General features: G+C 44.6%; 1 protein-coding gene across 1 annotated transcript; it reads right to left on the bottom strand.

Annotated features, from left to right (window-relative positions):
- Nucleotides 1-845: 845 nt before the first annotated feature.
- LOC116223476 (mucin-12-like) lies at nt 846-7,482 on the bottom strand. Its single transcript, XM_031580379.1, has 10 exons — nt 7,219-7,482; nt 7,007-7,122; nt 6,768-6,829; nt 6,320-6,391; nt 6,089-6,231; nt 5,513-5,575; nt 5,261-5,426; nt 4,672-4,833; nt 3,277-3,371; nt 846-1,144 (listed from the first exon to the last, which is right to left on the bottom strand). Exons 3-10 carry the CDS (start codon nt 6,827-6,829, stop codon nt 846-848), a joined length of 1,062 nt encoding a protein of 353 aa, XP_031436239.1. The 5' UTR covers nt 7,007-7,122; nt 7,219-7,482.
- Nucleotides 7,483-15,011: the final 7,529 nt, after the last annotated feature.

Here is a 15,011-nt window from a genome sequence, read left to right as displayed (position 1 = left end):
CACACACACACACACACGTGCACAAACACACACACAATTGCACACACCACACACACAGACAGATGGAGTGAGATGAGAGTGAGAAACAGAGTGAGAAAGACAAACACCGTTTCATATTCTCTCTTTATATTTACTAAATAGTTCCCTTAGTCCCCAGATTCTTAGTGGTGAAACTCTATGGTACAGTTCAATCACTACCGTACACCACTGCAAGTGAAGATTTTTAGATGATGCATTTTTATTTAAGCAGGTGATCCTCAATAATACAGGTCTTAATACATGATATAGCATCAGACATAACATACAGCAAGTCAAATTTAAAAATAAACACAAAAGTCAACAACCTAAGCCAGAGGCGACTCATTGATAAATAAAAGGGGAAATTACCCTGAATAGCTATATAAATAAATACTTTATAATTTACTATTAAGTACACATTAGGCAACCTGCAGTTTCAATATACTTCATACTTCATACTATATTGTAGTATTTAGTAAATTGATATTATATCATATTTGTATATTTTAGTAACTGATCATCACACATTTACAAGTACAGCCGCGTATCATCATGACCAGCAATCAGTAAAGAACTGATGTGGTTTTAATAATATGATTATCTGTTTAATAATCAATTTGTTCCTTGGCAACAGCAGTGTTGAAGAGTTGTGACATGGGTGAGATATTGCCTTTGATCCATTAGTTGTGACGTGGGTGAGATATTGCCTTTGATCCATTAATTGTGACGTGGGTGAGATATTGCCTTTGATCCATTAATTGTGACGTGGGTGAGATATTGCCTTTGATCCATTAGTTGTGACATAGCAGATCCGTTAGCTAGAGACGCTAAATGTCAAAAGAGCTAATAGAGGAGGTCTGTAGGGAAGTCCAGTATGGGTCGGTTCTGTGTGAGGGAACCTGCTGTGGGGAAGCCCAGTGTGGGTCGGTTCTGTGTGAGGGGACCTGCTGTAGGGGAGCCCAGTGTGGGTCGGTTCTGTGTGAGGGAACCTGCTGTAGGGAAGTCCAGTGTGGGTCGGTTCTGGCCCTCATCTGGCCCGGTGCTGGCCTAGACTGGAGGCCTGGCAGACCCAGTCCCTGCTGCGTGTACAAACTCCCACTCTGATAGGCAGGGTTGGCATTCGCCCCTATGGAGAGGAATACAAACATATTTACATTAATCACCCACACACAAATTTACATTAATCACCCACACCCACATAGCGTAGCTGCGTCAGTTATCGGACAGTTTGTTAAAAAATCGATATGCTAAATCTATTTATAGATTAACGTTATATATAAGCTTACCCAAACTAACGGTTTTCGTCCTTTGTCCTTTTTAACTTGTACGACTCGTTTAACACCGCAAGAAAACTTATTTCTAAATATTCATATTAATGTTTACGGTGACACGTTACATGAGTACGTTTTCGCCTGCGTCAATTATCGGACACTCCCACTTTGTTCCACTTACCGTGTTGGTTTTCGAGATAATAATATGCTTTCCTCCTGCTTTGGCATACAGTATACCGGTCTAATTTCTGTACAAATGACTGTCACAATATGTTTTCACAAGCAAACGTTAATCTAACTAGTGTTATTTTTGTTTAATTTGGGTATTTTGTGGGCTTTCTTTGACCTGATTGAGTTGTAGGTGCAGTCTATTCACTTAAACATGCACAAAACAAACATGGCATGATTATGTATGTTATGTATTAAAAATGAAGACAGTTATTATAACGGTATTGTAATTGTACTATTGTTCATGGAAATACAACATTTTAATCTAATTCAACTTTGTTTAAGTTAAACTGTAAACGCAACTACGGAAGGCGACCTTCCTCACCAAATCGCGTTATTCTCCCGCCCAATTTCTCAACGAGTGCCTTTCATATTGACATAGGTCTAAACGACCAGCTTAATCGGATTTGGTCTCTGTGAGCATCCGTACTAACATTACATCATGCTAGCTGTGTTGGCATTTGAAATGACAGTAAAACTTGGAGAGAACAAATCTGACAGTACAACTTTAACACTTCCAACCCTAAGGCCTGTTTTTGACTTTGTTAGGTAGTCTGCCATGACTGATATTTTTGTATATTTCACATAACTAAAAACAATGAGGCAAAAGTGGCATTTATTATTATATTCTAGAATACCTCAGCAATAATAAAATGAGAGTAAACTGAAAGTAATCAAACAAGTTTTTATTAAAATTAAATCTAAACATACTCTTACAAAAAACTAGTTTCAGAGGTGCTTAGACTTTGTACAAAGACACATTGTAAATATTTTGGAAGTTTTCTTTTGTACTCTGAACCTTGAAAACATATGTGTTATCTCCACATAGGTGAGTTTAGCATTCAGAAAGTGTTTCTGGTTTCTATACTAATCATAAGTAATTTAGCAAGTGACACTTCCTTCACCTAAACCACAATGAATATTGATGAGTTAGGTCTGAATGTATTTGCGATTGCCACCCCCCATTATCACGTCCTATGGCCCGTCTGTCAGAACAATGGCTTGTGAACATGGATGACGTTCTTTACGGGAGCGTAATTACTTCACGGGAGCCTAATACTAAATTCTGTGCAGACAACTAACTCCAAACACCGACGTTTGTAGCCTAATAAAATTAAGTATGCGTATGATATGTTTTTTTTACTGTAAAATAGTCTTAGCGACATGAAGTAATTTATATGATTCAAAATCACCTTGCCGAGTTGACGGTATTCGCCTACACACAGAACTCAATAATATGACATGCGTTTAACTCCCTATAAGTCAATCAACAGCATTCATTACAAGAGCTAGTCAAACAAAGACAACTTAATCATCACAAATATCCTCGGCTTGGGCAAGGCGAAGCTCAAAGTGGATACATTTTCCCTCATCGTGTTCAGCTGTATATATGAGGTAAACATGGACTTGTTTACAGGCGAAACGGGGTGTTTTCAAAGTAGTTGTGGCCACGTCACAACCCAATAGCGATCGCGGTTTTACCATGCATTAATCATATGAATAGCCGTAATTTGCTAATGGGAGGGCCATCACCGGTTGCTTTCACCCTCAGAGAGAGAAATTTGCAAGGCTTCAGCACTATTCTCTTTACAAAGTGCTCATTTATGTCTCAGTTTCGAAATGCATATATTTGAAAAGGAGAAGATGCAGGGTTTCTCTGGGTGTTATTGTTATGTCTGTAGGACAAAAACTTGCAGAGCTTTTAAATGCAATTGCTAAAAATAGCTCCAACGGGGCACCTCCGGGTTTGGGTCCTTACCTGCTGACGGTGTGTGTGATGTTCTACCAGAGGTGGGCCACTCAAAGTCATCCTCCATCCACTGATTCACCAGCTCATTCTTCATGTCCTTCTCCCTGAAATTCATCACACCATATTGAGATTCATCACACACATATGCACACACACGCACACTGTGACGAATCCCCTTTGGGCTCGTCGGCTCTGCCTGTTTTATCTGCGTGAATGCGTATGTACATTTACATTTACATTTAGTCATTTAGCAGACGCTTTTGTCCAAAGCGACGTACAATGGAGAGAACAGTCAAGCTAAGAGCAATAAAAATACTACTTTACATGAGAATTGGAAAAACAACGACCTAGAAAAAAGGAAAAATAAGTGCAGGAATGTAACTGCTGAAGTGCAAGTTAAGCGCTAGTCAGGTGCCAGTTAGGAGGGGAGGTGCTCTCTGAAGAGTTGGGTCTTCAAAAGCTTCTTGAAGGTAGAGAGGGACGCCCCTGCTCTGGTAGTACTAGGCAGTTCGTTCCACCAACGTGGAACTACAAATGAAAATAGTCTGGATTGCCGTGTGTCATTTGAGTGCGTGCCTGCAGGGCAGGAGAGCAAGAAAACACACTGTTGTATCGTTGATTGAGATCAATTAAACCTCTGTATTTGAGAAACTTTGCTGTATTTCGGATTTCTTGTAACGAGCCTAAGAGCCGGGCCATTACACACACACACACACACACACTCACACACACCATATTGAGATTCATCACACACACACACACGCACCATATTGAGATTCATCACACACACACCATATTGAGATTCATCACACACACACACACACACACACACACACACACACACACACCATATTGAGATGGTGCAGAAGTGTTACCTGCTCATTCGCTCATGTGTGTATGTTGAGTTTAGCTGGTTGCTAGGCAATTCATTAAAGTCTGTAATGTTTCCAGTTAAAGAATGTTTATGTTTACAGTTAGAGACTGTTTATGTTTACAGTTAGAGACTGTTTATATTTTCAGTTAAAGACTGTTTATGTTTACAGTTAGAGACTGTTTATGTTTACAGTTAGAGATTGTTTATGTTTACAGTTAAAGACTGTTTATGTTTACAGTTAAAGACTCTGTTTGTCTCTGTCTCACACAAATACACACACGCAGTGATACACACATGCAGTGATACACACAAATACACAAACACACATACGCAAACATACACAAAGCGTAAACAAACACACACACACACAGTGACACACACACAAACGCATACATACAGAGACACACACACAAAAACACACACACAGTGACACACACACACACACACAGTGACATACACACACACTCACACACAGTGACATACACACACACACACACACACACACACACACACACTGCATTGGTCCTTACCGTTTCTGCTTCCTCTGCTTCAGTATGACGCAAGCAGACAGCACGCCGACTGAGGCCACCAGAAGAGCAGCACACGCCCCTAGGCCGGCGTAGAACCCAACCTTGTGCACGGGGTAGCTACAGTCAGAGCCCAGGTACCAGTTCTGCTCTGTGTGTCTGCAGCTGGAGGAGAACCATCACTTTACTCACGCATACTCAGAAACACAAAGATGTATGGTCCTGTCTGTTACCATACTAAGCATACACACACCACTCCCTGTCACCATACTAAGCACACACACACCCCTCTCTGTCACCATACTAAGCATACACACACCACTCCCTGTCACCATACTAAGCATACACACACCCCTCTCTGTCACCATACTAAGCACACACATACCCCTCTCTGTCCGAGCCGCAGACTGTGTGTGAACACGGAGGGGTTTTTGAGCACACACACAGAATGGACAGCCAAAGGGCCGCGAGGAGCAAATGACTGAATTTGAGCACACACACACACACACACACAGACTGGACTGCCAGAGAAGCAAAGGTATTGGATTAGAGACTGCATGTAACAACAATAACATTTCCATGGGGTTCTTACTAGCAGGTGGGTCCCTCTCTTAACACCTCACAGGTGCCGTCATTCTGGCACCCTTTGGGTTGAGGATGGGCTGCTTCACACGGGGAGATGCAGGTGCGCTTCCCGTTCACCTCGGCAAGAATAAAGTACTTCTCAAAACCAGGCTCCACCTCGGACCTGCAGAAAGCTGTGAAGAGGAGAAAGCAGTGAAGGTGTTTATCTCAGCTCCATGCACTGAAACTTAGCAGACATATTTGTTTTCGCTGTTCTCACCGTCTCCATCAAATGCCACCGGCGTCGGGGGTTTGACTTCTCCAACTTCAAATGATGGACATTCTTTAAAGGAAGAATAAAACACCATTTTAGGTCAGTAAACGTTATCAAAATGTTGTCTTTAAATCAAACATCTTTTGAAATCAGTGTCGTAATTAAAGAGAGAATATTTCTCTCTCAAACTCACTCTTTCTGTAGTCAAATGTGAATCATCTGTAATGTTAGCTGGTGTTGAATGTGAATCACCTGTAATGTTAACTGGTGTTGAATGTGAATCACCTGTATTGTTAGCTGGTGTTGAATGTGAATCACCTGTATTGTTAGCTGGTGTTGAATGTGAATCACCTGTAATGTTAGCTGGTGTTGAATGTGAAACACCTGTAATGTTAGCTGGTGTTGAATGTGAATCACCTGTAATGTTAGCTGGTGTTGAATGTGAATCACCTGTAATGTTAGCCGGTGTTGAATGTGAATCACCTGTATTGTTAGCTGGTGTTGAATGTGAATCACCTGTATTGTTAGCTGGTGTTGAATGTGAATCACCTGTAATGTTAGCTGGTGTTGAATGTGAATCACCTGTAATGTTAGCTTGTGTTGAACAGTTTCCCACAGCATTAAGAGTCTCATTAATCTGTTCAATGCTTTCATCGAAGGCCTCTTCAGACTCTTTGTCGTTGGGAACCTCCACAACGATATCGTGTTCAGCATTTACATTTTCACTGACAAATAGAAAACATAATCAAAGAGGTGAATGTTCTGTTTTAAGTAGTACTTCATAAAGGCTGTTCTGTCAGGTATCATATTTACCTGGTCGTATCTTTTACAGAAATCCCACTGAACAAAGTCCTTCTGGTCCTGGAAGCACCACCTGTGGCAGCCCTGAAAGGGGAAATAGGCAGGATTAGCAATTTGCAGGATTAGCAGTTTGCAGGATTTTGATTAACTAACCAGTTTGCAGGAATATCCACCAGTGTGCAGGATTAGCGAACTAGTTTGCTGGACTGTCTAACTATTGCAGGATCATCTAACTAGTTTGAGGGATGATTTCACGAGGCTTGTTTTAGGTTAGGGTTAATCCCCCTTAAAGTAGTGTCCTGTCCTCACCCCACTCCCCAAATAAATGTGCTTCACTTTATGAAATATATCAGTAGACCCCCTAGTGATAACGTATCCCCCCTAACCATACATGTTTAGTGAAGTCCCAATTTTACTATAATTTTATTGACTGTTGAGACATTTATCTTTGCAAACTTACTTCAGAGTGATGTTCACCACTTCTTTGAAGTTTTTCACTTTTTTGGTATATATGGGTGTCATCTGAGGGAGGAGAAATTTGATTAGCGGAGTAGAAACTGAACTGCAGAAATATCCCCACAGACAGGCAGAAAGAAGGAAGTCCATCTCAGCCAGATCCGGCCCGCATGTGGGCCGGCTCAGGGCCAGGTCCATCCCACAAGCTCCACGGTTATTACTAGTTCACTACGGGTCACTCACCTCGTCTTTGAACCTTTTGGAAAACTCCTCATATTCGTTTGAAGTTTTATCTGCATATTCTGGTATGAAACTCTCTTTAACTTCAATTGTTGTCTGAACTGTCCTGTTGAGCGTGTCTGAAAGAGATGAAAACATATCAGATGAACCATCCCAGACACTCTGAGAGGTGTGTCTTTATTTCCTTATGAAGGACTAGGGTTACCCACACCAACCTGGAGAAATGACGCTGTTGATAACTGCACATGTGCGACCGGTGAAAGGAGGAGGACACTGGCAAGATTGATTGTCCTCGTTTGGGGTTCCACCGTTTTCACACTGGATGGGCTTCTTCGTTGTTGTTGATGTTGTTTTTGAAGTTGTGGATACAGTTGTGCTTGTCACTTTGGATGTGGATGTCGAGACAGTCGTGGGACTTGAACTTGGAGAAGTTGCTGAAGATGTTGTCTCTGTGACTTGAGCAGTTGTGCTTGTCCCTTCGGATGTGGATGACGACACAGTCGTGGGACTTGAACTTGGAGAAGTTGTTGTTGAAGTTGTGGATACTGGTGTTGTTGTTGATGTTGTGGATACTGGTGTTGTTGTTGATGTAGTTGTTGATGTCGTGACTACTGGTCCTGTTGTTGATGTTGTGACTACTGGTGTTGTTGTTGATGTAGTTGTTGGTGTTGTGGATACTGGTGATGGAGATAGTGTTGATGTCATAGTTGTTGGAGTTGGTGATGATGTCGACATTGTGGATGTTGCTGTTGTGGACGTAGACATTGGTGTTTTATTTGCTGGAGTTGGTGTTGATGTTGGTGTAGTGCTTGCTGGGAATGGTGTGGATGTACTTGGACTTGACCATGCAGAGGTTCCTGAACCAGTTGTGTCAGTTGATGGATCATTTGTGCTTGTCCCTTCAGATGTTGATGTCAACACAGTCGTGGGATTTGAACTTGGAGAAGTTGCTGAAGATGATGTGTCTGTGACTTGAGCATTTGTGCTTGTCCCTTCGGATGTGGATGTTGAGACAGTCGTGGGACTTGAACTTGGAGAAGTTGCTGAAGATGTTATGTCTGTGACTTCAGCAGTTGTGCTTGTCCTTTTGGATGTGGATGTTGAGACAGTAGTGGGACTTGAACTTGGAGAAGTTGCTGAAGTTGCTGAAGATGTTGTGTCTGTGACTTCAGCAATTGTGCTTGTCCCTTCGGATGTGGATGTCGAGACAGTCGTGCGATTTGAACTTGGAGAAGTTGCTGAAGATGATGTGTCTGTGACTTGAGCAGTTGAGCTTGTCCCTTCGGATGTGGATGACGAGACAGTTGTGGGTTTTGAACTTGGCGAAGTTTCTAAAGCTGTTGGGTCTGTTATTTCAGCAGTTGTGCTTGTCCCTTCAGATGTGGATGTCGAGACAGTCGTGTGACTTGAACTTGGATAAGTTGTTGAAGATGATGTGTCTGTGACTTTAGAAGTTGAGCTGGTCCCTTCGGATGTGGATGTCAAGACAGTTGTGGGTTTTGAACTTGGAGAAGTTGCTGAAGATGCTGTGTCTGTGACTTGAGCAGTTGTGCTTGTCGCTTCGGATGTGGACGTGAAGACATTCGTGGGGTTTAAAATTGGAGCAGTTGCTGGAGCTGTTGGGTTGGTGACTTGATCAGTTGTGCTTGACCCTTCAGATGTGGATGTTGACACAGTCGTGGGACCTGAACTTGGAGAAGTTGCTGAAGATGATGTGGCTGTGACTTGAGCAGTTGTGCTTGTCCCTTCAGAAGTGGATGACGACACAGTCATGGGACTTGAACTTGGAGAAGTTGCTGAAGATGTTGTTGCTGTGACTTCAGCAGTTGTGCTTGTCCCTTCAGATGTGGATGACGACACAGTCGTGGGATTTGAACTTGGAGAAGTTGCTGAAGATGATGTGTCTGTGACTTCTTCAGTTGTGCTTGTCCCTTCAGAAGTGGATGACGACACAGTCGTGGGACTTGAACTTGGAGAAGTTGCTGAAGATGATGTGGCTGTGACTTCAGCAGTTGTGCTTGTCCCTTCAGAAGTGGATGACGAGACAGTCGTGGGACTTGAACTTGGAGAAGTTGCTGAAGATGATGTGGCTGTGACTTCAGCAGTTGTGCTTGTGCCTTCAGAAGTGGATGACGACACAGTTGTGGGATTTGAAGTAGCTGAAGATGATGTGTCTGTGACTTCAGCAGTTGTGCTTGTCCCTCCGGATGTGGATGAAGAGACAGTCGTGGGACTTGAACTTGGAGAAGTTGCTGAAGATGATGTTGCTGTGACTTCAGCAGTTGTGCTAGTCCCTTCGGATGTGGATGACGACACAGTCGTGGGACTTGAACTTGGAGAAGTTGCTGAAGATGATGTGTCTGTGACTACTGCAGTTGTGCTTGTCCCTTCGGATGTGGATGAAGAGACAGTTGTGGGACTTGAACTTGGAGAAGTTGCTGAAGATGATGTGTCTGTGACTTCTTTAGTTGTGCTTGTGCCTTCAGAAGTGGATGACGACACAGTCGTGGGACTTGAAGTAGCTGAAGATGATGTGTCTGTGACTTCTGCAGTTGTGCTTGTCCCTTCTGATGTGGATGACGACACAGTCGTGGGACTTGAACTTGGAGAAGTTGCTGAAGATGATGTGGCTGTGACTTCAGCAGTTGTGCTTGTCCCTTGAGAAGTGGATGACGAGACAGTCGTGGGACTTGAACTTGGAGAAGTTGCTGAAGATGATGTTGCTGTGACTTCAGCAGTTGTGCTAGTCCCTTCAGATGTTGATAACGAGATGGTCGTGGGACTTGAACTTGGAGAAGTTGCTGAAGATGATGTGTCTGTGACTTCAGCAGTTGTGCTTGTCCCTTCAGAAGTGGATGACGACACAGTCGTGGAACTTGAACTTGGAGAAATTGCTGAAGTTGTTGTGTCTGTGACTTCTGCAGTTGTGCTTGTCCCTTCTGATGTGGATGACGACACAGTCGTGGGACTTGAACTTGGAGAAGTTGCTGAAGATGATGTGTCTGTGACTACTGCAGTAGTGCTTGTCCCTTCGGATGTGGATGACGAGACAGTCGTGGGACTTGAACTTGGAGAAGTTGCTGAAGATGATGTGTCTGTGACTTCGGCAGTTGTGCTTGTCCCTTCAGAAGTGGATGACGACACAGTCGTGGGACTTGAACTTGGAGAAGTTGCTGAAGATGATGTGGCTGTGATTTCAGCAGTTTTGCTTGTCTCTTCAGAAGTGGATGACGACACAATCGTGGGACTTGAAGTAGCTGAAGATGATGTGTCTGTGACTTCAGCAGTTGTGCTTGTCCCTCCGGATGTGGATGAAGAGACAGTCGTGGGACTTGAACTTGGGGAAGTTGCTGAAGATGATGTGGCTGTGACTTCAGCAGTTGTGCTTGTGCCTTCAGAAGTGGATGACGACACAGTCGTGGGACTTGAAGTAGCTGAAGATGATGTGTCTGTGACTTCTGCAGTTGTGCTTGTCCCTTCGGATGTGGATGACGAGACAGTCGTGGGAATTGAACTTGGAAAAGTTGCTGAAGATGATGTTGCTGTGACTTCAGCAGTTGTGCTAGTCCCTTCAGATGTGGATGACGAGACGGTCGTGGGACTTGAACTTGGAGAAGTTGCTGAAGATGATGTGGCTGTGACTTCAGCAGTTGTGCTTGTCCCTTGAGAAGTGGATGACGAGACAGTCATGGGACTTGAACTTGGAGAAGTTGCTGAAGATGATGTTGCTGTGACTTCAGCAGTTGTGCTTGTCCCTTCAGAAGTGGATGACGACACAGTCGTGGGACTTGAACTTGGAGAAGTAGCTGAAGATGATGTGTCTGTGACTTCAGCAGTTGTGCTTGTCCCTTCAGAAGTGGATGACGACACAGTCGTGGAACTTGAACTTGGAGAAGTTGCTGAAGATGATGTGGCTGTGACTTCAGCAGTTGTGCTTGTCCCTTCAGAAGTGGATGACGAGACAGTCGTGGGACTTGAACGTGGAGAAGTTGCTGAAGATGATGTGGCTGTGACTTCAGCAGTTGTGCTTGTGCCTTCAGAAGTGGATGACGACACAGTTGTGGGATTTGAAGTAGCTGAAGATGATATGTCTGTCACTTCAGCAGTTGTGCTTGTCCCTCCGGATGTGGATGAAGAGACAGTCGTGGGACTTGAACTTGGAGAAGTTGCTGAAGATGATGTTGCTGTGACTTCAGCAGTTGTGCTAGTCCCTTCGGATGTGGATGACGACACAGTCGTGGGACTTGAAACTTGGAGAAGTTGCTGAAGATGATGTGTCTGTGACTACTGCGTTGTGCTTGTCCCTTCGGATGTGGATGAAGAGACAGTTGTGGGACTTGAACTTGGAGAAGTTGCTGAAGATGATGTGTCTGTGACTTCTTTAGTTGTGCTTGTGCCTTCAGAAGTGGATGACGACACAGTCGTGGGACTTGAAGTAGCTGAGGATGTTGTGGCTGTGACTTCAGCAGTTGTGCTTGTTCCTTCAGAAGTGGATGACGACACAGTCGTGGGACTTGAACTTGGAGAAGTTGCTGAAGATGATGTGGCTGTGACTTCAGCAGTTGTGCTTGTGCCTTCAGAAGTGGATGACGACACAGTCGTGGGACTTGAAGTAGCTGAAGATGATGTGTCTGTGACTTCTGCAGTTGTGCTTGTCCCTTCTGATATGGATGACGACACAGTCGTGGGACTTGAACTTGGAGAAGTTGCTGAAGATGATGTTGCTGTGACTTCAGCAGTTGTGCTAGTCCCTTCAGATGTTGATAACGAGATGGTCGTGGGACTTGAACTTGGAGAAGTTGCTGAAGATGATGTGTCTGTGACTTCAGCAGTTGTGCTTGTCCCTTCAGAAGTGGATGACGACACAGTCGTGGAACTTGAACTTGGAGAAATTGCTGAAGATGTTGTGTCTGTGACTTCTGCAGTTGTGCTTGTCCCTTCTGATGTGGATGACGACACAGTCGTGGGACTTGAACTTGGAGAAGTTGCTGAAGATGATGTGTCTGTGACTACTGCAGTAGTGCTTGTCCCTTCGGATGTGGATGACGAGACAGTCGTGGGACTTGAACTTGGAGAAGTTGCTGAAGATGATGTGTCTGTGACTTCAGCAGTTGTGCTTGTCCCTTCAGAAGTGGATGACGACACAGTCGTGGGACTTGAACTTGGAGAAGTTGCTGAAGATGATGTGGCTGTGATTTCAGCAGTTTTGCTTGTGCCTTCAGAAGTGGATGACGACACAATCGTGGGACTTGAAGTAGCTGAAGATGATGTGTCTGTGACTTCAGCAGTTGTGCTTGTCCCTCCGGATGTGGATGAAGAGACAGTCGTGGGACTTGAACTTGGGGAAGTTGCTGAAGATGATGTGGCTGTGACTTCAGCAGTTGTGCTTGTGCCTTCAGAAGTGGATGACGACACAGTCGTGGGACTTGAAGTAGCTGAAGATGATGTGTCTGTGACTTCTGCAGTTGTGCTTGTCCCTTCGGATGTGGATGACGAGACAGTCGTGGGAATTGAACTTGGAAAAGTTGCTGAAGATGATGTTGCTGTGACTTCAGCAGTTGTGCTAGTCCCTTCAGATGTGGATAACGAGACGGTCGTGGGACTTGAACTTGGAGAAGTTGCTGAAGATGATGTGGCTGTGACTTCAGCAGTTGTGCTTGTCCCTTGAGAAGTGGATGACGAGACAGTCATGGGACTTGAACTTGGAGAAGTTGCTGAAGATGATGTTGCTGTGACTACTGCAGTTGTGCTTGTCCCTTCGGATGTGGATGACGAGACAGTCGTGGGATTTGAAGTAGCTGAAGATGTTGTGGCTGTGACTTCAGCAGTTGTGCTTGTGCCTTCAGAAGTGGATGACGACACAGTCGTGGGACTTGAACTTGGAGAAGTTGCTGAAGATGATGTGGCTGTGACTTCAGCAGTTGTGCTTTTGCCTTCAGAAGTGGATGACGACACAGTCGTGGGACTTGAAGTAGCTGAAGATGATGTGTCTGTGACTTCTGCAGTTGTGCTTGTCCCTTTGGATGTGGATGATGAGACAGTCGTGGGACTTGAACTTGGAGAAGTTGCTGAAGATGATGTTGCTGTGACTTCAGCAGTTGTGCTAGTCCCTTCAGATGTTGATAACGAGACGGTCGTGGGACTTGAACTTGGAGAAGTTGCTGAAGATGATGTGGCTGTGACTTCAGCAGTTGTGCTTGTCCCTTGAGAAGTGGATGACGACACAGTCATGGGACTTGAACTTGGAGAAGTTGCTGAAGATGATGTGTCTGTGACTTCAGCAGTTGTGCTTGTGCCTTCAGAATTGGATGACGACACAGTCGTGGGACTTGAAGTAGCTGAAGATGATGTGTCTGTGACTTCTGCAGTTGTGCTTGTCCCTTCGGATGTGGATGACGAGACAGTCGTGGGAATTGAACTTGGAGAAGTTGCTGAAGATGATGTTGCTGTGACTTCAGCAATTGTGCTTGTCCCTTCAGAAGTGGATGACGACACAATCGTGGGACTTGAACTAGGAGAAGTTGCTGAAGATGATGTTGCTGTGACTTCAGCAGTTGTGCTTGTCCCTTCAGAAGTGGATGCTGACACAGTCGTGGGACTTGAACTAGGAGAAATTGCTGAAGATGTTGTGGCTGTGACTTCAGCAGTTGTAATTGTGCCTTCAGAAGTGGATGACGACACAGTCGTGGGACTTGAAGTAGCTGAAGATGATGTGTCTGTGACTTCAGCAGTTGTGCTTGTCCCTTCAGAAGTGGATGACGACACAGTCGTGGAACTTGAACTTGGAGAAATTGCTGAAGATGTTGTGGCTGTGACTTTAGCAGTTGTGCTTGTCCCTTCAGAAGTGGATGACGACACAGTCGTGGGACTTGAAGTAGCTAAAGATGATGTGTCTGAGACTTCTGCTGTTGTGCTTGTCCCTTCTGATGTGGATGACGACACAGTCGTGGGACTTGAACTTGGAGAAGTTGCTGAAGATGATGTGGCTGTGACTTCAGCAGTTGTGCTTGTGCCTTCAGAAGTGGATGACGACACAGTCGTGGGACTTGAAGTAGCTGAAGATGATGTGTCTGTGACTTCTGCAGTTGTGCTTGTCCCTTCTGATGTGGATGACGACACAGTCGTGGGACTTGAACTTGGAGAAGTTGCTGAAGATGATGTGTCTGTGACTAACTGCAGTAGTGCTTGTCCCTTCGGATGTGGATACGAGACAGTCGTGGGACTTGAACTTGGAGAAGTTGCTGAAGATGATGTGTCTGTGATTCAGCAGTTGTGCTTGTCCTTCAGAAGTGGATGACGACACAGTCGTGGGACTTGAACTTGGAGAAGTTGCTGAAGATGATGTGGCTGTGATTTCAGCAGTTTTGCTTGTGCCTTCAGAAGTGGATGACGACACAATCGTGGGACTTGAAGTAGCTGAAGATGATGTGTCTGTGACTTCAGCAGTTGTGCTTGTCCCTCCGGATGTGGATGAAGAGACAGTCGTGGGACTTGAACTTGGAGAAGTTGCTGAAGATGATGTGGCTGTGACTTCAGCAGTTGTGCTTGTCCCTTGAGAAGTGGATGACGAGACAGTCATGGGACTTGAACTTGGAGAAGTTGCTGAAGATGATGTTGCTGTGACTTCAGCAGTTGTGCTTGTCCCTTCAGAAGTGGATGACGACACAGTCGTGGAACTTGAACTTGGAGAAATTGCTGAAGATGTTGTGTCTGTGACTTCTGCAGTTGTGCTTGTCCCTTCTGATGTGGATGACGACACAGTCGTGGGACTTGAACTTGGAGAAGTTGCTGAAGATGATGTGTCTGTGACTACTGCAGTTGTGCTTGTCCCTTCGGATGTGGATGACGAGACAGTCGTGGGATTTGAAGTAGCTGAAGATGTTGTGGCTGTGACTTCAGCAGTTGTGCTTGTGCCTTCAGAAGTGGATGACGACACAGTCGTGGGACTTGAACTTGGAGAAGTTGCTGAAGATGATGTGGCTGTGACTTCAGCAGTTGTGCTTGTGCC

This window comes from Clupea harengus, chromosome 14, assembly GCF_900700415.2.
Source record: "Clupea harengus chromosome 14, Ch_v2.0.2, whole genome shotgun sequence".
Lineage (NCBI taxonomy): Eukaryota > Metazoa > Chordata > Actinopteri > Clupeiformes > Clupeidae > Clupea > Clupea harengus.
This window is presented reverse-complemented; position numbering and strand designations above follow the sequence as displayed.

Bases quoted from the DNA above. Each gene is read 5' to 3' on its own strand.
- LOC116223476 (XM_031580379.1), bottom strand. From the start codon at position 6,829: ATGACACCCATATATACCAAAAAAGTGAAAAACTTCAAAGAAGTGGTG. The intron at 6,232-6,319 runs GTAAATATGATA...TCTATTTGTCAG, and splicing joins TCTGTAAAAGATACGACCAG to TGAAAATGTAAATGCTGAAC. The intron at 5,576-6,088 runs GTGATTCACATT...CTTCCTTTAAAG, and splicing joins AACACAAGCTAACATTACAG to AATGTCCATCATTTGAAGTT.